This window comes from Cucurbita pepo, chromosome 5 (genome assembly GCF_057944985.1).
Source record: "Cucurbita pepo subsp. pepo isolate OVF chromosome 5, ASM5794498v1, whole genome shotgun sequence".
NCBI classification, from domain to species: domain Eukaryota; kingdom Viridiplantae; phylum Streptophyta; class Magnoliopsida; order Cucurbitales; family Cucurbitaceae; genus Cucurbita; species Cucurbita pepo.
Genome location: NC_141802.1, coordinates 3340922 through 3364215, shown reverse-complemented (window position 1 = coordinate 3364215; position 23294 = coordinate 3340922). Strand labels below are relative to the sequence as shown.

Here is a 23294-nt window from a genome sequence, read left to right as displayed (position 1 = left end):
ATTGCTTGTGTCAAGTCGAATATAGATGACGAGAAAAGGGTTGTCTTCAAAGACTAAGATAAAAAAATGTTTGAGTATTCAATTGATTTACATTTTAACTCCATTTAGATACACAATTTAAAAGAATGTAATTATAAATTTAAGAAGATAAAATGGCTATGATTTTACCATTTTGTTATGTAAAATATAATAACGTTTTTATATAGTAAAAAGTTATACATTTCCAAAAACTAAGAACAAAAAGTTCATTAAATAATATATAAATTTCTAATTTGTGTTTAATAAATTCTTAATTTGTAATATTTTTTTAAAAAAATTTAATTATCCATCGGATAAAATATTAAAAATTCAAAAAAAATTATTAAATACATTTTGAAGTTAAATGCATAAGTGAAATTTAGGCAAAGAATGGGGCAGCCATGATAATTATTATATATATTTAAGTTAAACAATTAAATAGTCCAAAAATCAAATCGTCAACTTCGTGGATTATCCAACGAACCATCCTTAAATATTAGAATTTGGATAAATATTTTTCAGCTCAATATTATTTGGAGTAAAAAGTTTGAAACTTTGATCAATGAATCAAAGTAGAAATTAGTATTTACCCTAAAATTTCTTTTACAATTTGTGTTTGCAGAGAAGAGAATACGGGAGGGAACAGAAACGAAGCAGAAGGGCGTGGTGGTAGAGATGGGTTACATCCTGAGAGTGAGATTGGCTTCCTTCTTCGCCGGAGCAGCGGTTGCATCGTCTCTGGGGTTTTACATTCTTCGAAGAGATTACAAGATTGCCTACGACTCCATTTCGCAAAAGGTATTTGGATTTTCATATTTATGTTGCGAGTTTCGTGAATTACTTTTCTTGCATTCGATTTGGGAGCTTCATTTGTAGTTTTTTTTTTTTTTTTTTTTTTTTTTCCTGATTGAATTTATTTGAGATTTAGTTTTCGTTTTGGATAATCGAGCTAGCTTTGAAATAGCAGAGGCGGAAATACAGATTTGTATTCGATGCTTGTTTAATGCCTCGTCTCTGTGCGATAGATTAATGGAGAAAAAGGAAAATTAGGGGTTTCGTTGTCGGTGGATAAAATTAATTTGATGTGAACTGATCGCTACAGCGGTATTCGTCGATTTTGGGCGACTTGTTGCTAGATTGTTGCTGAAATTTTCCTTTCCTGGCTCAATAAGAAAAAAAAAAAAATTACAGAAGAGGAAGATGAAGAAGAGCTTGCCGTAATGGAAACTATGCATTTCAACAAAATTAATGTACTTGATTGGCTGTGTAGACTTGATGATCGTATTGACATGTGTGTGAAACAGAACCACCATTGTGTTGCTTATGGGAGTTTGTGCAATTTTGTAGAGTATTTAGGCCTCATACCAATGGAGATAGTATTCCTCACTAATAAACCCATGATCTTCCACTAAATTAACCGTGGGACTCATTCCCAATAATCCTCAACACGTAGAACTTTAATGTTGTTTGAGGTCTAAGGAAGACGTGTGCAGCCTTGGTTGGTTCCATGTCTCTCTTATGGCTTCGGTCATTAAGACTTATTGTAATTATCCTTTAGGTCTCATTTTGCTTGATTGATGCCCACATTTGTTTTAGTTTAGCTACCCACTTTTGATGCACACATTTATTACACACTTTAGGAATTCAAAAACCTATCAGACGTGAAATTGAAAGTTTATAGACCTACTCGATATAACTATGAAAGTTTATAGATTAAACTTGTGATTTGGCCTTGATTTTTTCTCTTTTGGATAGATAAGGCACATTGATTTAGCGGTGTGTTCATGGACTTGAGACCTCTTTAAGGCCTCCTATTGAGAAACTAAATATCTCATGAATTTCTTGATTGTCAAATGTCGTTATGTTAGACAGCAGTCTCCATTTTGAAGTTGATGAATATAAGCGAGCTTAGCTGGAAGACAGGGTAGGAGTTTAAGGTTTTGGTAGTATGGGAGTTCATCGACTTAGCAGTGAGTCCATGGACTCAAAACCTCTCTAGGCTCCCTGTTTCGGTTCTTAAATATCCTAGTGTCAACTGTGGATAGCTTAGACACCAGTTTCCATTTTGAAGTTATTGACTATTGAGAGGTTGAAGGATGTGTGAATCAAAGAGAGTAGAAGTTTCGAAGCATCGATGTTTAGTATGCGCATGTGAAGACTGTACAAGAGTTTAAGATTCTGGTTATATGAAATTTTGAGGGAGATAAAAGATTGGAGCCTGGAATGGGAGCATGAGAACGGGTTGATCCCTTTTTCAGAGTAAGTGTTGAGCATGATATCCATGATCATGTTCTTTAGATGAAGTTTCTCAGGAAAGCTGGTGTAGCGGAAGGCTTCATTTGTATCCAGGAAGCATTTGATAGAGGATGTTAACTGGAGCCGGTAACCTGATGTCCACTTTTGGAATTAGAAAAAATGTAGCTGTCCGGTGCGGTTGGTTGGTGAATGGTGGAGCACGCTTCTGAGGATGGTGACACACACAAACACACACAAAGAAGCAGTTTCCAATTGAATCTCCATGTCATCTAGAAACCAAAGCCTTTCCTTGTTACAAGATTGCCCATCCCAAATCCTCCACCTCTGTCACTTGAAACGACATTCTGATTCACTAAACGGCGTTCCCCCGGTAAATCTGTCCGAATCTATAAAAAAGTCTCATCTTTTTTCCTAACCACTCATCATTAAGAGGGATTTTAAAAAGAGATAGTATTTGAGATACAATAGATGCCAAATTGTGGAGCAAAGTTTAGCATCCACCTTTGGAATGCAGGGGGTTTTCCTCTTCTATAGCCTTTTCTACACCTAATTGCTGGATTCGAGAAAACTTCTTAGGATATCGTCTCCGACTCTTCAAGCAGTGTACCTAAATAAAGCAGGGGCCACTCACCTTCAGAACAGCCAGTCTAACAGCAATGTCTTGCACCTCCTTGTCAACCTCAGCTTAAAGAAACCTCTATCTAAGGAGGATTAAAGAAGGCCCTCCAACTCATATGCCAATCCCTTTATCTAAGAGTCTACTGAGGAAGTTCAAATTCATTCAAATTAAATTATATATAGCAGTATGTTAATTATTAAACCTTCATATTTAGACGTATGTTTCTTAAAGAAAACTTGTGCATTTTTTAGGCTTCTTTCCCTAAATAATTTATGGTACTCTTACCAGTGGCAAATAAATGGTCTTTTAAATTTTATTATCTTCCAAGTACAACTTTGTTTCCTTTCTCTCTTGTTTGGTTGCTTTTCCTGATGTTCATACTTTCTTAAATATTGTTTGCAAAATCTTATTTCAAGTTTCTTAAAGATGATAAAGGAGTGTATTCATATTTGATTCTCACCTTCAGATTAATGGAATTGCCGTTGATGTTTTGAAATGCAAGATTCAGTTAAGTTTACCAGTCAAATTTCTGCTCGATGAAGTCGAACTAACTATATGATATATAGCTGAATCAAACGAATTAGAGAATGACAGTTCATTTTCATTGAGAATCAAGCACACAAATGAAATTAAATCTCCATGTCTACTCTCAATAGTGATGAGCCCTTGGAGCCTGAAAGAAGTTGATACGTGTTTGAAACTTGCGTTCATAAGTCAGCTCACCTGCTCGTTTATAACGATGCATCATTGCCATTTTTCTGTCCATAGTTTCTTCCATGTCGAAGTCCCAAACTAGTTAAGATCTTTCTCCATGTTTCTATCGCCTATCGGATTATCTGTTGAGAGGGAGGGACGAAAGCGAGGGGGGGGCTAGGTCGTGATTCATGATAACTTATTGTGTTTCCTAATGGTTATTCAGATGGGAGGGCTGCATGATTCTCTGGAGAGTAGAATTTCAGCACTGGAAAAACTGAACCAGAATGACGGTCCCCAACATGTTCAAAGAGCGGAATAGACACACACTGGAGGGGCCAAGCCAGGATAGTCTGAAGGAAACATAAAGAACTTATGAACAATAATAATAAACTGGTCTGCTTTGTCTGCTCATCAAAAAAGATGTTTAAGTTTTGCTTGCAAGATTTGTTTATTTCCTGTATGATCTTTGTTTGTTGGTATCAGATTTAGGCTTGTTCCATGCTGGTAGCTATGTTGCTATGATGTTACCCTGCTCATGTAAGACTTGGGTATGAGTTTGATGAGAAATCATTATATGAGATTTCTGGGAAGCAGAAATTCAGTTTCTAAATATACATATTTTTTCATTTTTGTCACCAGAGTTTTAATCATTAAGCCCTTGAATTTTGTAAAATGAACTATATAATTGTTACAACTTAATCCAATTTGTTTTAACCTCATAACATATGAAATTAGGAAGTTTTTCTTATGTTTTAGGACTAATGTTTACAAATTTTTTCAATTTTATCTCGATACACGTATACGTTCATTGTTCATATCAAAGAAAGTTGGAAGTTCATTGTTCTTAAGCTAGCCTAAATCATAATTGAAATTACGGACTAGTATTAATAAATTTGAGTAATTTTGTGTTCAAGAATCCCCGAGAAGCTCACATCAATGGAGCATCTTGGACCCATTTCGGTTCTTTCTAATATAGTCCATTCAGGTTTTAAGTTAACAATTTGCATTTGCATATTTGTGTTTACCGAGTCCATATAGTCCATTTAGGTTTTAAGCTAACAATTTGCATTTGCATATTTGTGTTTACTGAGTCCAAGTAAGCTCTTTGAGATGATGTTTGATGACTGTGTCATCATGAATCTAACGGCCTCAACTATCAACCTAGTACGAGATGATTCAGATGGACAAAAGCCATTTCGGTTTGATTCTTTGAGATGATGTTTGATGACTGTGTCATCATGAATCTAACGGCCTATCAACCCAGTACGAGATGATTCAGATGGAGAAAAGCCATTTCGGTTTGATTCTTTGAGATGATGTTTGATGACTGTGTCATCATGAATCTAACGGCCTCAACTATCAACCCAGTACGAGATGATTCAGATGGACAAAAGCCATTTCGGTTTTTTTACGAGGATATAACTTTAAGAGGTCTTTACAATTTTAAAATATTCATTAATACTAATTTTTATTAGAGTTCATAACTTTTTAATACATATAAATTATTAATTTTTTAAAAGTATTAAAAAAAATTAGAATTAATTTTTTTAAAAGTATATACAAAAATTATTTATCTACTTTTTAAATACATAATTTTTTTTTAAAAAAAGATAAATTATCTATTGAAAAATCTCATAAATATTTTTAAAAAATAGAAAAATCTCATAAATATTTTTTAAAAAATATTTAAGGATATTAATAAAATTATTAAAAAAAAAAATTAGAATTAATTTTTTAAAAGTATATACAAAAATTATTTATCTACTTTTTAAATACATATTTTTTTTTTTGAAAAAAAGATAAATTATGTATTGAAAAATCTCATAATATTTTTGTAAAAATATTTAAGGATATTAATAAAATTATTGAAAGTTTTAGTATATTACTTATATATTATTTTAATTTAATGATGTAATAACATTATATATTTTAACTGATAACTATTTATAAGATAATCGCGTATTTGGAAATTACCTCCTTCAGTCTCGCGCCTGTGGCTGTGGCATGTTATCCTCTGCCACGACCTAACCCTAAACCCTTCGTCATCAATTCCGGTCGCTGCAGGAGGATCTCCAGCACGGAAGCCAAGCGCCAGTTCTTCTTTGAGTCCTTGCTGAGCCGCGGTTCCAGGTTTTGGTGCAGTCTAGTTCGTCAGTTTCCCAGTCTTTGGTATGTTGTTTTCGTTAGTCGTTACTGCTTTTAATTACCGTATAATCAAACGATGCTCATATGCGTGCTGTGGAGGAATATGATTAGTCAAACTTGTCCAATCTTGGTGGGTAGAACGTTCGCAATCTTGGATTTGCTTTTTTCTCTTTTTGTGTTCTTCATCTGGACTAGGGTGCGGCATTAGTGGATAAGTTTTGTTGAATTTATGTTTGCGTTCTCTCGGCGTGTTAAATGGACGACACCTCGTGCTGAATTATTTCACACACTGAAGCAGCTGATTCGGTGGTTGAAATTTGATTTCTGCGTTCCTCCTAGTTTACTTCCATTGGGCTGTTGTTGTTATTAATACAACACTGTAGTGGTTGGTGAACTTTAATCTAGATGGCTTTACTTAGACCTTTGGAACTGAGAAAATAGTCTACTGTGTTAGCACCTTTATTGCGTTTTAAATTCGTTCCTCTTATTTCTGTAGATATGTTGATTCAAGATTGAATACACTTATCAATAACAGTATTAACCAACGTTTTGTTACCACCCAATATTAATAAATTGGCACGGAAGTCTGAATTTTTCTGTTCTTAATATCACTTCTGTGCATTCCCTGTACTGAATTGGTGTTACAATTTTCTTCAATTTATGTCCTGTTAGTTGGGATTTATTTACGTGAAGTAAAAGGGACCCGGCTTGTTAAATTCTGTTTCCATTTTGTTAATTGATATAACATTATGGTATTTCTATTTTGTTTTTTATGTGGAGTTCTCCCACTGACGACCTTAGATAATGATGTTGCACCAAGAGTATTAACACTAATGTTTTATATGACCACGTTCTTAAATATGTTGATAAGAAAGGCAGTAAACTTTTGCACCATTCCTCTTTGGAATCGGATGCAACATAATTGAGGATTTCACTGATCATCTAAAGTTAATCCACAGAGGACATCCTGCATATATTTTCAGGGTTGTTTTCTCAATGATGTTAAGAGAGACGAGTAAGGTAAAATTAATCAATGTATGTCACTCTTGCCTCATCTCATGACACACATGCTTTCTTTATGATAGATGACAAGCGCTTGGACAAATATGAGCATTGCAATCATACATAGGGATATAGAAAGGGAATGGGAGAATCCTTGTGGAGTTATGGGTATTTTTTTTAAAATGGAGATGCTTGATCACTCTCAGAAAAGCTATGCACTGCTAAAATTCTGGAGAGGATGAGGAGATACAAAATTTATTTCAATATTATAATACCTTTGGAGCATCTTGGAGCGAATGAGCAATGGAATTGTGGAGCACGGCTCACATGGAGGATTGCTCTCTTGGTTTGCTTTGTTGTTTTTGGTTCTACCTTATTTTAAGAGTAAAGTTGTTGATACAGATGGCAATTGTGGTAGAAGATGGTTGTTCTATCCTTTTGATGATTCATTTAATAGATGTATGATGTTATGACATAACATGTGCAGGAATAATATTTCAAACACTCGGACTAATTTGTTTCCTTGAAGATGAGTAGTCGTTTTTCCCGCACGATATATGTTGGAAACTTGCCCTCAGACATAAGAGAGAATGAAATTGAAGATTTGTTCTACAAGGTATATATTTTTAATCTTAGCATTTTTTTTTTATCACGGTGTCTATGAGAAAATTGTTATTTTCTCTTTTCATATTTTTAATTTTGAATACTATTCTTAATTATTTTATTTTTATTAGTGGGATGTACATTACAATGGTGATTTACGGTCACTCAATCCTATTTTGATTTTTGGTTCAGAAAGAAAATCAATTAGATGTATTTTGTGGCTCATGCATATCTAAGGTTTAATTTTTGTGATATGGAGGCTACATGATTGATAGTTCCTTTGGCAGTATGGTCGAATTTTGGATATTGAATTGAAGATTCCGCCGCGCCCTCCATGTTATTGTTTTGTGGAGGTATTGCTTTTGATCTTTAGTTTGTATCTTCTTTTAGCTGCATTTGTCAAACTATTTTCATGATATTATGTGCTTTCTGTTGTTAGTTTGAGAATGTTAGGGATGCAGAAGATGCAATTCGAGGTCGTGATGGATATAATTTTGATGGTTGCCGCCTAAGGGTATCAACTAAGTCTTCCTTTTGCTTTACTTCCTGGTCCTACTTTTTTTTTAGTTTTTTTATATTTTCAGTTCTTTAATAGGTTGAGCTTGCACATGGTGGTAGAGGCCCTTCATCAAGTGATCATCGTAGCAATTATGGTGGCAGTGGTGGTGGTGGTGGAGGACGTTTTGGTGTTTCAAAACGATCAGAATATCGAGGTGTGGGGGTATATATGAATGCTGCCTTTTAAGGAAGCATGATACCGACAATTTCCCACGTGTAATATTTCATTAGATTCATATTAATTTCAATGGTCTAATGAATGTTTAATTTCCCTCACAGTTATTGTACGGGGACTCCCATCTTCTGCTTCTTGGCAGGATTTGAAGGTGCTAGAGTCTTTATTGTTTAATGAAAGATGAAGTGTTTCTTTTATTGGACCATGTTGTTGTCTTTACTGGTGTAATGCTTTCAGGATCATATGCGCAAGGCTGGTGATGTGTGTTTTGCTGAAGTTTCCCATGACAGCGAAGGTTTAATCCTTATCTTTGATATTGTAATAATAACTGCTATTGTTTTTTTTGTTTTTTTTTTTCTCTCTTTACAAGTTTCAACTAACTTCAGAACCTGAAATTTCTTCGCATTGATTTGATAATTAGATAAATATTTACTATTTGAAGTAAATGTGTCCAGGGACATTTGGGACTGTTGATTATACAAACTATGACGACATGAAGTATGCTGTAAGTTTTTCTGTAAGCATGTTTCATCAGAAGTCCTGTATTATTTCAATTTGACTACTAATGTGTTTTTGTTATTTAGATTCGAAAACTTGACGATACAGAATTCAAAAATCCTTGGGCAAGAGCATACATTCGGGTACCCTAACATTTTTTCTCTTGCCATAGTTAATTATTTTCAATTAGCCTACTGTTGTGCTGTTTTCATTTACAGCCTAGCGTCTTTCAGTGAGCATTTTAAGAAACTGGATTTGGTTTTTTATGTCACTTGTGTTTGTGGATTACATTTGGTTGCAGGTGAAAAAGTACGAAGGCAGTCCCACTAGGGGTCGGAGCAGAAACAGAAGCAGAAGCCGTAGTAGGAGCCGGAGCCGAAGCCGAAGCCGAAGCCGAAGTGCGAGGCGAAATAGGAGGTACCAGCTTTTTCTGTTTTACTGTTTTCACTCTCATGGCCTCATTATTCTTTATAATGTTTTCTTGTACCATGCAGCAAATCAGCCGAACAATCTGTTTCTAGATCAGTTTCAAGATCAAGATCTCTATCCCCTGTTAAATCTTCAAGGTACCTGTGGCCTCTGTGTGTGTGTGTGTGTTTTTTCCGGAGTTTGGATTTTCTCAAGAAATTAAGAAATAATGTTTGACATACATTTTCTGCTAAATATGCAGACGACGTTCAAAATCAAGATCTGGATCACCACGTGAGGTATGCAACGTCCAGTTTTAATGCTTCAAAAGCTGTAGACTTCATATTAATCTATTTATACTCATGGTATATAGAGCTATCTGATTGAATGATATGCGTCAATGGGTAGTGGTATTAAGAAAGAACAACCTTTGGATGAAGGTGTAGAATGAGCATGTTTGTTTTATGGTGTAGGTCATTGTTAGTTTTGTTATTATTGGTGGCAGGGGTAGTTGCCAATGGGAAAGGTAGAACCCATGATGGCGTTTTGTTCCGAATGAATCTCAATATTAGCCTTGATATTATGAACCATGGGTATGTCACTCTAGTTCGAGCTTCTCGTGATGGTTCTAGATAACTAAATGTGATAATGTCATGGTACACTTCAGTTTTTTGGACACCCAAGTTACCAAAAACTTTGCCGTTATTTCGATCCTTAGATTAAAGCTCACTAGATAGTTTGAATTTAGTGAAAGTAATGGACATACGTGGGTGTAAGTATTTGTGGTTCATTATGCTGTGGAATGAGATCAGCCCTAGTCTCTTTCCTGATTTCAAAACAATGCCTCAAACTCAACTTAAAGAATCCTTGTAAAGCTTTTTTAAATTTAAGAATAGGAACCATAATGAAAGTAAGAATTAAATTGGTACCATGAGTCGAGTCAACTTAAAGTATAGTTCAACTGATTAGTAGAATCTGTCTTTGTACTAAGTACTAAACTAAAACGATGATTTGATTAGATTAGGGCCATACTACTGCACTAACAGAAGCTGAAATCTCTTTTTCAGGCACGAGAAGGTAGTGGATGACAATACGAAGCTATAATGATAGGAACGGTTGTTATAATATCGACGAATGCAACATTCTGTTGGATTTCATGTTAGTTTAGGACCTATTATATGCTTGACTGGTTATGAGGAGTTGAGTTATCTGAAGAATATGGCTTGAGTTGTATGGATATCTTTCAAATCCTTCTCATGTATTTGACCTTACCTACCATCATTTTGTTTGGAGACATCTTAAGGTATTTGCATGTCTTAAGTTTCTTGCTCACTGCTTTTGGAATTTTTTTTTCTTTTATAATTTCTTTATCCATAATGGAATTTTAAATAAGTAGTGAAATTGTGACGTACCATATTGGTTGGGGAGGAGAACAAACCACCAATTATAAGGGTGTGGAAACCTTCCCATAGCAGACGTGTTTTAAAACCTTGAGGGGAAACCCGAAAGGAAAAGTTCAAAGAGGATAATATCTGCTAGCGGTGGATCTGGGTCGTTATAGAAATTTACAATGATTACAAAATTGATATCATATTAAATGATTAGGGTTTTAATTCATACATGAATGTTCTCTATTTAGAAATTTATTTAAATTTATTGTTACATACAATTGTTTGAAAAGCCCTCGTTAATTCATTCTCATTTTTTATTTTGGATTTACAATTCATCCATTAATTGTGAGATAAAATTCTTTTTTAAATTTATCGATTTGATCTTTTAAATAAAATAATTTTTTTTTTGTTAAGTGCCAAATTTTTTGCATGGACCTATCATATGTTGACACGTGTATGGACTGTTTCTGCTATATAACCTTTAAAGCAATTTAAATAATATTGATTAGAAATATCTCTAAATTAGTTAAAAAGCAATTAAATTTGGTTCAAAATATTTAAACAAAGTTATGGAACTGTTACTGGTCTAGCCCATAACCTAATCTCAGTTCGGCTCATTTAACATACAATTGATTAATTCAAATATTAATTAACACAATTAATTCAAAAATTAAAAATTAAAATTAATTGATATTGATGTTACTTAAAATTAGTAGTAGTAAATAAAACCAATTGTTTATATTGATAATTAACAATAAAATAAAATAAAATTACTAAATATCTATAAACTATAACAAAGTTAAAAATCTCTAACTCAAACCCGAGATTTAAAAAGTGATTTTTGAGTGTTCGTTTTAAACTGTTTTAAGATTTAAAAGTAATTATTTCAAAGTAAAATTAACAAACTTCCAAAAGTTTCAAACATATTCATAAGCTTAAGAAAAAACTAAAAAACACTATCACCCTTAATTTTACATGAAAATTGTTAATATTTTATTTAAAAATTACCATTTAACTTTTAATAATGTCTAAAAAAAAAATATTCTTGAACTTAATTTCATCAATATCCTTAAACTCTTTTAAAATGTTAAAAATATTTGTAACTGTTAAAAAATGCCTATGAAAATTTAAAAGGAGCATTAACATTTTTTTTTACCTTTTTCAAAGTATTTTTAAAAATTTAAAGGTGTATTTTGGAGTTTTTTTTTAAAAAAAAAACTTTAAGGATATTGATTAAATTTTTTAAAATGAAAAAAAAAAAATATATATTTAAAGTTCCTTAATTTAATTTAAATTTAAATTTAAATAGAGGTGGAAATTTGGAGTCAGGAATGGATGGCAAGTGATTCGAATCCCAAAACCTAATTTATTTGAAACCGAAATTCAAGGCCAACCCCATATTTGATTCTCCACATGCCACGTTTCGATCACTGCAAGCGTCGATTTCTCCCCCTCCAATCACTTCTCGACACGTCATCCTGCAACCTAAATATCTTCCACGTGGGCCATCCTCTTACGTGGTCCCCACTCAAAAAGAAAAAAAAAATCCGCCTAACAAATCTCCGCCACAAAAACATAACCAATTGGACTTTTGTCTCTGTCCGAGTGATCAGTGGGCCCCATTCAATTCTATCTCAGCCGTCCGATTTCTGGCGGTTAAATCCCAAATCCTCCTCTCCACCGTTGGATCCCCACTCAATTTGCCGCTGATATTTGTTCAGATATTTTTTCCCTGCGTTTCTTTGTACGAGAGGAACCAAACGGATGAGATTTCCAGCGCCCCTTTTCTTCTTCTTCTTCTTCTTCTTCTTCTTCTTCTTCCTTCTCAGTTAATTTCTCCCTCTTTTTCTGCTCCTGCTCCTTCGTTTCTGATCACGCCGCCGCCTCCGACGACTGTGAAATGGCTGAGGCCGTGGTGGCGACTTCTGAGGATGTGGATTTTGGTTATGCGACGGCCGAGATCGAGAACAATAGAGAAAGCAGTTCAAATGGACTTGGGATTGGGATCAAGTGGGAGTGCCTTTTGCCCAAGGTCATGCTCAGGGTCTTGCTCGTTGAAGCGGACGATTCCACCAGACAGATTATCACTGCTCTTCTCCGCAAGTCCTGCTACCGAGGTTTAATTTCTTTCTTCTTCTCCATAATCTCTCGATTTCCTCTCTTAATTTTTCGATTCTGCCTTTTTTTTCTTCCATTTTGTTCGTTTCTTTTACCTACACACGCACCTATTCCTCTTGATTGACTCTGCACAGCCAAATTTTGTGGTATTGTTAGAATGACTCTGTTACTGTACTCCAAATCCGTCTTTCTTCTGCTTTTGTTTTGTCTCTCTGCTTGCTGTCCTCTGACTCTAACTTTTTCAACCTCCTTGTTTATTTAGAATCTGTAATCTTTGTTCTTGCTGAAATAATGTCTTGTTTCTGTTACTTGACACAAAATGGCGTTAACATGTAATTCAACGCACCAGCTTCAAAATTGATGTGCAAAAATTTACCGATTTATGCCAATTTCTTCTTAACTGAAGAATATTTTGGTTTTTCTGGTTGAAACAGTTGCTGCTGTTCCTGATGGCATGAAAGCGTGGGAGATTCTTAAAGCAAGGCCCCGTAATGTAGATCTTATATTGGCGGAAGTTGAATTACCATCAATGTCTGGATTTTCTCTGCTAACTCTGATCATGGGGCACGAGACTTGCAAAAATATTCCTGTTATAAGTATGTTCCTGAAAAGACCGATGGATAAGATGTGCATATCTGAAATTTGCTTTTTGTTATGCAAAAACTAGTTCTAATCAGTAGCCATTTCACTTCATGCAGTGATGTCATCTGAAGATTCTATCAGCACCGTTTATAAATGCATGATGAAAGGTGCAGCAGACTATCTTGTTAAGCCCTTAAGGAGAAATGAACTGAGTCATCTGTGGCAACATGTTTGGAGAAGACAAGCAGTATGCTATTCCTGATTCTCTGACTATTTTATTTCATATTTTGGTGTCAACTATGAATTACAGAAATCTAAACTGCATCGACCAACGTTTGTTTCAGTCATCCAATGTAAGAACTGACATTCAAGAAAAGGTTGAAGTCACTTCAGAAAATGAGACTGCAAGCAACCACTCCACTGATTATGTTGCTGGAGTTGAGAGGAATGATAACAACACTGAGAAAGGGAGTGATACTCAGGTTAGAATGGATTTACTAATGATGGATCAAATGTAGGACTTTCAGCAAAATGCAATATGGGTACTGAATTTTGTTGCCACAATCTTATGTATGCAATACCAGAACTATTCTGATATTAATGTTATCACATGCAATACCAGAACTATTCTGATTCGCACTGTTTTAAAAACTATTTAAAGTGAGATGTTGGTCCTTGAATGTACTACAATGTTCTTTGTCTTCCTTTCGAAATGGGTAACCCTGAATTCTTGTTAATGGTTAAATCTGCGTGAAAGTACATGGATACTTCAAAGATTTTAACTTAATAATTGATGTACTTATTTGTTCTTATGAATCTAACCATGATTATAAGGAATATTTCAATTATAATTCTAGCCAAATACTAATGTTTTAGTGCTCCTTGCAGAGCTCTTCTACAAAGGTAGATTTTGAGGCTGGTAGTAAGATGCAGGAAAGTTCACAGCCGAGGCAGGAAAAAGCCTCTTCAAATGACTTCAAGCTACAGAAAGATGGGGGTCACATCAATTTGAGTCAGAGATTGGCTATACATGAAAATGAATCTGGAGGTACACCATATTTGTTTTTTTCTGTTACTATAGTGACATTTGGATATGGTCCTTTTTCCTTTTTGCAGAATCTAACTTTTGTAAGTGTTCCTATTGTATTAGGATTGGCAATGAGTTGCTATGCCAATGATGATTTACCAATTTCACTAAGCATGGGTCTTGAGCCGACCAATGATGGGAGAAGTCCTTATATTGCTAGTGAAGCAGAGGATTTGCTTGCCAACCCATCTAGAGATGCAACTGCGTTGAATCATGCCTGTATCAATTATCCCGATGACTACCAAAGAAGATCTCCTTCCACTGTTGCTGCCACAAACAATTTCGGCTCTGCTCTTCATTTGGATCTTTCCCTAAGAAGATGTCAACCCAATGATTTTGAGGACCGTGCTGCAGAAGGACGAGCTACCCTCAAACATTCCAGTGCTTCAGCTTTTACAAGGTGCCATTTCTCTTTGGTTCTGATCCTTAGCCATTCATTTGTGTCTCTGCTTGTGGCTATGTATTCTCATTAGGAGACTAATGCATCAATCTGAACTCTAGCCATTATCACTCGGAAGTGAATGTTTTCCTAGTAAATACTTACCGAGAAATACAAATCCTTTGAAATTAGAAATTCATCCCTTCAAGTGGATAAAAGGCTAAAGCCTATTCATCTTATCCTATCCCTCGTTTTACTCTTTGGAAAAGGTTACTGCTCGCATAATTATCCCTTGGGATTGATAGCAACTGATCGAGTTCTCATTTTGGTTTGAGAAGCTTTCTTTTGTTACCCTTCTCTCATGTGTTTGTATAATTTGTTCCAGAAATACAGGGGCGTATATTAAGTTTTGCACGTCAAATCTTTAATCAATCAAGTTTTTGCTAGGTAGTGGGTGAGGGCTGGGCGATCGAGCTTTTGAGGACTTGATGCAAGTCTGTAACATTCCAGGTGTATGGGGTCTATCCTTATGCAAGAATTAGGGAATGTACTACAATACCTTGAATCTCAGCTCCTTTGTTTCGATGGCGAAGAGTTGAATGGCTTAATTAGTTTAGTTACGGGAGAAGAGGGTATTGTGAGATCAGCTTTTGGTGTCTCATTATCAGCACTACGATGTTTATTTTCTTCCTATTTGCTGAGTTGTGGTGTGATCCTGCAGATACACTTCCAGGCCATTGCAAACACTTCCAGCAAAATCAAGCAGTATCTGTGATGAACAAAAAGAATTTCGAAGCAATCCCGAGCATATTGGAAGTATTGCTGCTACTCCTACCTCTGATACCATTAATACTACGCTAAGTCTGCAAAACAGTAATACTTCTATGCCCCTGATGACAAGTCTATCTGCTCTCTCTGAAGTTGCAAAATCAAGTACTTCAGAGACAGAAACCCCTCATCAAGTTACAGTGAAAGATTTGATGTCTAGTAGTCAATGCTCGGGCCATGGCTCTTTACTTTCTCCCAACTTGTGCACACAAGGGGGTGCGTCATCGTCTCCATGCTCAACTTTAGTCACTCATCCCGAACCCATCTTGGCAAAACAGACAGTTTATCCCCTAAACCTTGAGAATCATAATTTGGAGCAGTTTCTGAACCAGCATCCCAACACAAGTGATCCAGGAAGCCGAAAGTTAGAGAACTCAGGGAAGAAGTTGGAGTATGCAGAAAATCAAGGCCATATATCACCTACCACTGATCACAGTGCAAACAGTAGTCTATGTGGTGGTAACACAAGTCATGTTCGAAGCGTGGGATATCCTAGCACATGTGGAAGCAACAACAATGTCGACCGGGTTGGCATTGCTGCAAGGGTTACATCCGAGAGCAAAAATGAAGAAGCTTTGTCTTATCAAGGAGGAGATCCTCACCGGAGCAGTCAAAGAGAAGCAGCTCTAACAAAGTTCCGACTGAAGCGAAAAGATCGATGTTATGATAAAAAGGTAGGCAGTTTATCTCGCTTCTTTATTTAGTTTTTCACCGTGCTGTTTTCTTATGGGAGGAATTTCATGTTCAGGTGCGTTATGAGAGCAGGAAAAAGCTGGCAGAACAGCGTCCTAGAGTGAAGGGTCAGTTTGTCCGTAGAGTATACACTGATGATCCATTGCCTGCAGAAAGCAACGCCAATACATCCAACGGTTAGGACTCGGTCTAAACTCCTTGAATAAACCTTAATTCTGCCTGATTACTGCCTTAATACTAATAGAAACTGATAAAAAAACAAGTCATGGCTATGGTAAGTACAGGAAGCATCTTTTGCATTAGAGCTGTGTTAGTTTTAGAGATCTCATGAGGAACATTCTTTATATTTAACACGTAGAATCATATGTTCATTCCAACTTGTGTATAGGAGTGTTTTTTTTCTTCTTTTTGGTCTGTTAGGACATACTTCTTCATGGAGTTGAACTGAGTTTGCTGATGTAATTCAATTATATTGAGACCTTAGCAGTCAAATAACAGAACTGAAGCATTCCCTAGACCACCAAGGCCTGTGCTTGATGATTTATGTCTTATAGAAACACATTATCCATAGACAAGCTTCATAAGTAACTGGTTTTCGTCTTAAAATGCTAAACCATTCGCTGCTAAGCTTGAAAGCATGCTCAACATAAGATTAGAAATTTAATGACAGATCAAAGCATATCTCATCCTGATTCAAAATTTTCAAAAGAACTCCCCAGGGGACCATTGAATAGCTAGAAAAAATCCGAGCCCGCTTACGAAAAGTCGAAGTCAAGGACTAAAACAAGCATTTTAAAGATACAAAAACGAAGATAATGTAACCCTACAATATAATAGAACGAAATTTTAACTTAAGAGTTAAGATACATAATAGGGCAGCTGAGCCAACGAACCACTTATCCGTTTTTTCTCTATGAACAATGATTTCATCTATACAAAGAACATCGAACATTATTCATTGAAAAATATCAAAACTAAAAACAAGAAATTATATTTATAATAAAAATTGACTTAAAACCCTATGGCTTGGCTTAGAAATATAATAACACATTGATTTGGTAGCCATTGATAAGGTCAAAATTTGCTTTCAACATCCTGCGGCTATGGGCATGATGTGATGCCACCAAATGGCTGTTGGACTCATTCCTTTCAATCCTCCCCTTTCCCACATGCCTTTCTTTAGCCCAATCCTTCAATTTTCTGCCCCTTTTGTTTCCTTCTCATCACAAAGTTATGCACATTTTGTGTTCTAAACTCAAAGATTTTTATTTTCCTTAGTATATAAAAAAGTAAAGTTGAATCCACTAATTCTAATGGTGGGGTTTAGTTGCTTGGGGGTTGGTTTTGATTGAAGGCCTCAAAGCTCTCAATGATAACTTGTGGAAACACATGAAGAGAAAAAGCTCAAAAGTTACAATAAAGTTAACCCCAAAATTTGAAGTCTTTGCCATGGCTATGGTCCACAAAATTTCTACATCAACCCTGAAATATTCTCCACTAAACTTACCCACTTTTTTCAATCAAGCCCTAGAACCGTTTCGGGATTGTGATCAGGTTCACCGACCGCCATTGACTTGGCTTCGTCGTATCGATATGAAGTTTGTTCAATCTTTATGTTCGAATTTTGAAACTTCGTTTTCTTAACATAAGAGAAAATGTTCATCCTGATTGATAGTTCTATACTATTGAATGAGGAAAAGGGGAAAGAGGTAGCCAAATTGAGATAATTGATCGCTATAGCGACAACCACAACCAATGCACTAACTCGACCTCTTCGTTTTGATCTAAAATCTCTCCAACTAATATGTTCAAATTCTTAAACTCCGTTTCCTTCCCTCAAAAGCAACCACTCATATGAGAATGAGACTATCCCCATTTCTTCATGCAAAATAAAGATCTAAAAAAGTTACCCTTTTGCTTTAATAATTCACCAATTTGTCAATATTTGCCCTTTGCAATTAAGTTCGGGCCGATCCGAGCATAGTTACATGACACCTGAGAGGTATCTCTTTGTTTAGAATCAGAGGTTCAAATTCTCATACTTTACTTTTTATTGTACTGATAAGTAGAGGCTACCCTACGTGTCTGGTAGCTTTATTGCCCATAAACCATGCATTCCCAATAAAAACGAGCACGAGCCCACAAATGATGGATGTATTGGCGTTTTTTTCCCGTTGTACCATTATGTAGAAAGCATCTAAACCTCTTTCAACAATAAATTCACCAAGTAAATTAATTATCTTTTCTAAAGCTAACCGATAGTTTCACATCATCTTTGTTCAATTACTTTTGTACATGATTGAGGACAGTGGCCCCAAGATTTTGTACTCACATTACTTTTTGCCTTGCTTCTAACATAAAACTACTACAAAGCTTTTTAAAGTAATTAGCTTCTCCCAAGAAAGATCTATCTTGATGATGGTCTTTTAATTGGCTTGTGTTTTGTTCTTCTTATAGGTGAAATTTAAAGCTATATTGGACCCACTAACTCGAATAAGGCCTCTAAGAAAAACCGAGCTGAGGAGCTACGAACAAAGCACATGAGACAAACAATCTATTGAACTCGATCTTATCTGAGTCGAGGTATACGTTGCCCATTTCCTTAACTTCTACTTGTCACAACTCAAACCCACCGTTAACAGATATTATCCTCTTTGAGTTTTCCCTTTTCGAGCTTCCCTTCAAAGTTTTTAAACGTGTTTGCTATGGGGAGGTTTCCACACCCTTATAAACAATGTTTCGTTCTCCTCTCCAACTGATATGAGATCTCACAATCCACTCCCTTCGAGCCCTAACGTCCTTGCTGACACTCGTTCCTCTCTCTAATTCATGTAGGATCTCACACTGCTATCAATATCTATACGATCTTTACCATGATCACGAGACATTCTATCCACACATTTGATACGTAATTATTGAAGTAAAAAGTTAGGTTGGCGAAGGTTTACATGTGTGAGTTTGGGTGTGGCTGTGTGTGTGTATGGGCATGCGTGCCAGCCACCCCAACGCCCACTAGCTGAAGTAGGCAGTCAAAAGCAAGATGTCCAAAAGTCTCTTCGTTAATTATTGCTACTCTTTTTGTTTGTGTGGCTACCCCACACCATCCCTCCTCCTTTATTTACTTACCTCTTCACCTCTCAGGACACCCAAATCCCATTGAATATCCCTTCCCTCTGTTCTTCCCTGCTAATTAAATGTCTCGAGAAGACGTGAAATCCCCCAAACACTGCGCCAATAAGCAACAATTGAAGCTCGACAAGCGCTACAAGAAGCTGTTCCTCGCAGCATCAGCAACCTTATCCACAATTTCTCTGCTCATCCTCCTCCTCTGGCTCATCCTCCGCCCATCCAAGCCAGAGTTCGCCCTGCGCCAGGCGGATGTCTACCAGCTCAACCTCATAGACCTTCACCTCCTCAACTCCTCCATTCAGCTCACCCTCTCATCCAAAAACCCAAATAAAAAAATGGGTATCTTCTACGACCAGCTCCAAGTATACGCTGCTTACAAAGGGCAACAGATAACCATGGGCACCTCCCTCCCTGGCTTCTACCAGGGGCAAGAAGAAAGCAATTTGTTGACAGCTTTCTTGGCCGGCAGCAGCGTGCCGGTGGCGCCGTCGTTTGGGTATGAAGTAGGGCGTGATCAAAGCGCTGGGCGGTTCGTGCTCAAAATCAAAGCCATGGGGCGGCTGCGATGGAAGCTGGGGAGTTGGGTTTCCGGGCGCTACCGATTTAATGTGGATTGTGTTGCGGTGATGCCTTTTGGGCCTACGCTCCCGACGGCGCCCCTCACTTTGAGCCAACCCACTCGCTGCTCCACAACGCTTTGAGTTCATCATATCCCTCCTTGTTCTTCCCCTAATTGCATTGCTTTTATGCTATGTTATGGACTTTGTTACCAATAGCTTGCTCTGTATATTACTTAGAAATTGAAATATATTTGTAATCAGTCGATTATATGAGCACTAATACACTAAATTCTACTATTTCATAGTTAGGCATGCTTGTCCACGAGTAATCTTAAACGGAAAGTATATAGTTAAGCGAGCTGGGATACAAGTAATCTTAAACGGAATGTTTTCTTGGATCTAATTTTGAAGATCGAAGAGCTTGATTCTTTCATCGACTTGATTTAGGATAACCGAGCGGACCGACCGAGCAAGTACTCGGTTTCTATGTTTGAGAAAAGCTAATGGGTTGGTGGGTACCATGGATTTGAGAAAGTAAGACAGCTTTTTTTCAAATTTCAAAAAGGTTGGAGAAATTTATGGTGAATAAATTGACTAATATTTGATTTTAAATTAGCTATAATAGAAAATTATTTTATATTTCCATTACCTATACCTAAAAAATAAATACATTTACAATTTAATACTAAGATAATATTTAATATCTAATTTATTATAAGATAGTTATATAAAATTTTATATGATTTAAATGACAATTGTTACAAAACTTTTAGTTAAATATATATATATATAATATAATATAATTAATTTTTTTGAAATAATGTTAAAAAAATAGAAGCTTTTTTGGAAAACTTATTTAACAAAATATTTTAAATAAATTATTAATTTAAGATTCTTCCTAATAGATTTAGTGGAATTTTTTTTTTATTCTATTATTTTTCTTTTATATTTTATAATTTTCACATTTTTAATTCAACCAAATAGGAAGCAAAAATTTAATTGAAAATATTGTTTTAGATCTCTTTATTATTACAATTTTGAAACAATGTTACCAAATTAAACCAAGTTTAATTCGATTAGGAGTTTTTTTGGGTTCGGTTGAGTTAATTTTTTAAAAATTAAAAAAAATTCGACTCGATTATCGGATTAGCACGTTTTCAACTCGGTTCAATCTAAACTAAACAAAGAATTATATATTGGTGAGATCTCACGTTGGTTGGAGAGGAAAACGAAACATTACAAGAGTGTGGAAACCTCTCGGTACAGACGTATTTTAAAATTTCGAAGAAAAGCTCAAAAAAGATAATATTTATTAGCCGTGGGTTTGGACTCAAGCTCTCACATCTCTTATATATATATATATATATATTTGAAATATTTAATGAAAATGGGCCATAAATGGGCTGAAAATGGGCCATAAATGGGCTGAAAAGAGGTGGGCTCAGAATTAGCCCAATATTGAATAGAGATTTGGAACCCTGAAAGGCGATTATAGGTAACGCTATTTATACGATTACCGGAGCTTCTTCTCCTCGCAGTCTCTATTTGTTTCTCATGCCATTTCCTATTTCCGCCTTTTCAACTTATCTATTCATTAAGAACAATGCCGTCTGCTCCCGTCGCCGACTCCACCGAGCCTGAGAAGGAGGCCGTCCAAATCTCGTCGTCTGCAGCCGAATTAGAGAAGAAGCTTCAGGTTCTCCAATTCTTATCCTTGGATTCTGTTTTTTCTCTTACTCGGTTCGTGTTTTTCTAAATGCATTTTTGCAGTTCGATGACAAACCGGTTGTTGAAGACGTTGAGGATGACGATGACGACGATGACGACGAGGATGATGACGACGGAAAGGAGAACGGGGCTCTTGGTGAGTTACTTTCTTCTCGTCTTTTATCTTTCTTACGTTCTTTTTCCCCGAGTCTGATTCCCTGGATTATGAAATTAGTTATGAAATACAATGCAATTCTGCCGTTTTTCAAATTTTTGTCTGAGAAAAAGCAATGCAGATAGATGAATGGATGGAGCCTAATTTTCAAATTCTTTCTGCCTCTTCATATTTTCTGCTACAAAACGATTTTGAACCCTGAATTTTTTGATGTTAAATTAGGTTTCTGTGATTAACTGAGATGTAGATTGTTTTGATTTTTATTATAAGCATTGTAACCTCGTCTCTTTGGTGCCAAATTTCTGTTTTATAATTGGACATTGTCTATAACATTTACATGATACCATTTATAGTTTGAATAGAGACTTGACATGGATACTATTTCTGCTAGTAACTACGTTCGTAATCTCTGCTTCAACCTTCCTTGACGATTACGATGGTGTTAGTACTTATGGATCATCCAAGTCCAAGTTGTGTAGAGTTTGTTGTTTTGGACTGCTAGTTTCAGATTTCAGGTTCCAGATAATGGAATGTAATTTCTGGGAGGTTGAATCAATTTTGTTTGTTTGTTTGTTTGTATTAGACGGAGGTTCAAATGAGAGTTCAAAGCAGAGCAGGAGTGAAAAGAAGAGTCGCAAGGCGATGCTGAAGCTGGGTATGAAACCAGTTACTGGTGTTAGCAGAGTCACCATTAAAAGAACCAAGAACGTAAGCTTAAGCTTGAATCTCCATCACCCCATGTGTTGGTCCATTTGTTTCTGCGTTACAAACTAATTTCCATGGCTTTCACATTCAGATATTGTTTTTCATATCAAAACCCGATGTGTTCAAAAGTCCAAACTCTGAGACGTATGTGATATTTGGAGAGGCAAAGATAGAGGATTTGAGTTCTCAGTTGCAGACACAAGCTGCCCAGCAATTCAAGATGCCAGACATGGGACAGGTGATGGGAGGAAAGTCAGAGATTTCTGGCAGTAGTGCAGCTGGAGCATTGGTTGAAGAGGAAGAGGAAGAGATCGATGAATCTGGGGTGGAGGACAGGGACATTGATTTGGTAATGACACAGGCTGGGGTGTCCAGAACCAAGGCCGTCAAGGCCCTCAAGACTCACGACGGGGACATTGTCAGTGCCATAATGGAGCTCACAACTTGAGTTGAGTAGTCTCTCCAATCCGCTCTCTTCCTTTGCTTTGGTGATTCATGAGTTCTTAATTTTCTTGCTACCTTTCTAGTTGGACTATGAGTTCAAGTTTTTGTACGTTTTTTTTTTTGTTGCCTTTTGATTTAATTCTTCAAATTCCATTCATTGAGACTGCTTCATGTTGACTTGTTTTCGTTTTTAGACCAATTGGATCATTTTTTTTTTCTTTCTTATTGTTCTTTTATGGAGAGGGGTATGCCTCTGTAGATGCTTTTGAGTTGGATAACAGAGGTCTTCATCTTTGGTATAGCAAAAATTATTGAACAAAGCTACCTCAATTTAATTCCAAAAAACGGTTGGCAAATAACGGTGGACTTGAGCTCCACGGTGGACTTGAGCTGTTTCGAGAGGTATCAGAGCTAGACATCGAGTGGTGTGCGAACGGCTAACGAGACATTGGGTCTCTAAAGGAGTGAATTGTGAGATTCTACACAAAACATTCTTTACAAAAAGAGTTATTCTTTAT

General features: G+C 36.0%; 5 protein-coding genes across 10 annotated transcripts; all 5 read left to right on the top strand.

Annotated features, from left to right (window-relative positions):
- Positions 1-538: 538 nt before the first annotated feature.
- Positions 539-4224, top strand: LOC111794562 (ABC transporter A family protein). The gene is made up of 2 exons (XM_087123682.1): positions 539-816; positions 3813-4224. The coding sequence occupies exons 1-2, from the start codon at positions 694-696 to the stop codon at positions 3906-3908; spliced, it is 219 nt and encodes a 72-aa protein (XP_086979808.1). The 5' UTR covers positions 539-693; the 3' UTR covers positions 3909-4224.
- A 1321-nt stretch (positions 4225-5545) lies between these two features.
- On the top strand, positions 5546-10310 carry LOC111795368 (serine/arginine-rich splicing factor SR34A). Of its 6 annotated transcripts, none has more exons than XM_087123777.1 (14): positions 5546-5758; positions 6820-7082; positions 7224-7352; positions 7615-7692; positions 7779-7853; positions 7935-8052; positions 8177-8223; positions 8310-8367; positions 8528-8577; positions 8657-8713; positions 8872-8987; positions 9065-9136; positions 9241-9277; positions 10046-10310. In XM_087123777.1, exons 3-14 carry the CDS (start codon positions 7266-7268, stop codon positions 10064-10066), a joined length of 816 nt encoding a protein of 271 aa, XP_086979903.1. In that variant the 5' UTR covers positions 5546-5758; positions 6820-7082; positions 7224-7265; the 3' UTR covers positions 10067-10310. The 6 variants fall into 6 exon arrangements, with proteins under 6 accessions (XP_086979903.1, XP_023533516.2, XP_023533513.2 ...); XM_087123779.1 differs by having other exon boundaries at positions 5547-5758; positions 7627-7692; XM_023677748.2 differs by lacking the exon at positions 6820-7082.
- A 1802-nt stretch (positions 10311-12112) lies between these two features.
- Positions 12113-16576, top strand: LOC111795336 (two-component response regulator-like APRR5). Its single transcript, XM_087123776.1, has 8 exons — positions 12113-12486; positions 12922-13083; positions 13186-13316; positions 13414-13551; positions 13958-14117; positions 14220-14556; positions 15257-16037; positions 16112-16576. Exons 1-8 carry the CDS (start codon positions 12270-12272, stop codon positions 16235-16237), a joined length of 2052 nt encoding a protein of 683 aa, XP_086979902.1. The 5' UTR covers positions 12113-12269; the 3' UTR covers positions 16238-16576.
- Positions 16577-19132: 2556 nt separating this feature from the next.
- On the top strand, positions 19133-20049 carry LOC111795337 (Late embryogenesis abundant (LEA) hydroxyproline-rich glycoprotein family). The gene has a single exon (XM_023677692.2). The coding sequence runs from the start codon at positions 19251-19253 to the stop codon at positions 19884-19886; it is 636 nt and encodes a 211-aa protein (XP_023533460.2). The 5' UTR covers positions 19133-19250; the 3' UTR covers positions 19887-20049.
- A 1227-nt stretch (positions 20050-21276) lies between these two features.
- On the top strand, positions 21277-22992 carry LOC111794759 (nascent polypeptide-associated complex subunit alpha-like protein 2). The gene is made up of 4 exons (XM_023676895.2): positions 21277-21441; positions 21516-21609; positions 22211-22335; positions 22424-22992. The coding sequence occupies exons 1-4, from the start codon at positions 21349-21351 to the stop codon at positions 22778-22780; spliced, it is 669 nt and encodes a 222-aa protein (XP_023532663.1). The 5' UTR covers positions 21277-21348; the 3' UTR covers positions 22781-22992.
- Positions 22993-23294: the final 302 nt, after the last annotated feature.

Bases quoted from the DNA above. Each gene is read 5' to 3' on its own strand.
- LOC111794562 (XM_087123682.1), top strand. From the start codon at position 694: ATGGGTTACATCCTGAGAGTGAGATTGGCTTCCTTCTTCGCCGGAGCA. The intron at 817-3,812 runs GTATTTGGATTT...ATGGTTATTCAG, and splicing joins ACGACTCCATTTCGCAAAAG to ATGGGAGGGCTGCATGATTC.
- LOC111795368 (XM_023677748.2), top strand. From the start codon at position 7,266: ATGAGTAGTCGTTTTTCCCGCACGATATATGTTGGAAACTTGCCCTCA. The intron at 7,693-7,778 runs GTATTGCTTTTG...TTCTGTTGTTAG, and splicing joins CATGTTATTGTTTTGTGGAG to TTTGAGAATGTTAGGGATGC. The intron at 8,053-8,176 runs GTGTGGGGGTAT...TTTCCCTCACAG, and splicing joins AAAACGATCAGAATATCGAG to TTATTGTACGGGGACTCCCA.
- LOC111795336 (XM_087123776.1), top strand. From the start codon at position 12,270: ATGGCTGAGGCCGTGGTGGCGACTTCTGAGGATGTGGATTTTGGTTAT. The intron at 12,487-12,921 runs GTTTAATTTCTT...TGGTTGAAACAG, and splicing joins CCGCAAGTCCTGCTACCGAG to TTGCTGCTGTTCCTGATGGC. The intron at 14,118-14,219 runs GTACACCATATT...CTATTGTATTAG, and splicing joins ACATGAAAATGAATCTGGAG to GATTGGCAATGAGTTGCTAT.
- LOC111795337 (XM_023677692.2), top strand. From the start codon at position 19,251: ATGTCTCGAGAAGACGTGAAATCCCCCAAACACTGCGCCAATAAGCAA.
- LOC111794759 (XM_023676895.2), top strand. From the start codon at position 21,349: ATGCCGTCTGCTCCCGTCGCCGACTCCACCGAGCCTGAGAAGGAGGCC. The intron at 21,442-21,515 runs GTTCTCCAATTC...GCATTTTTGCAG, and splicing joins AATTAGAGAAGAAGCTTCAG to TTCGATGACAAACCGGTTGT. The intron at 22,336-22,423 runs GTAAGCTTAAGC...TTTCACATTCAG, and splicing joins CCATTAAAAGAACCAAGAAC to ATATTGTTTTTCATATCAAA.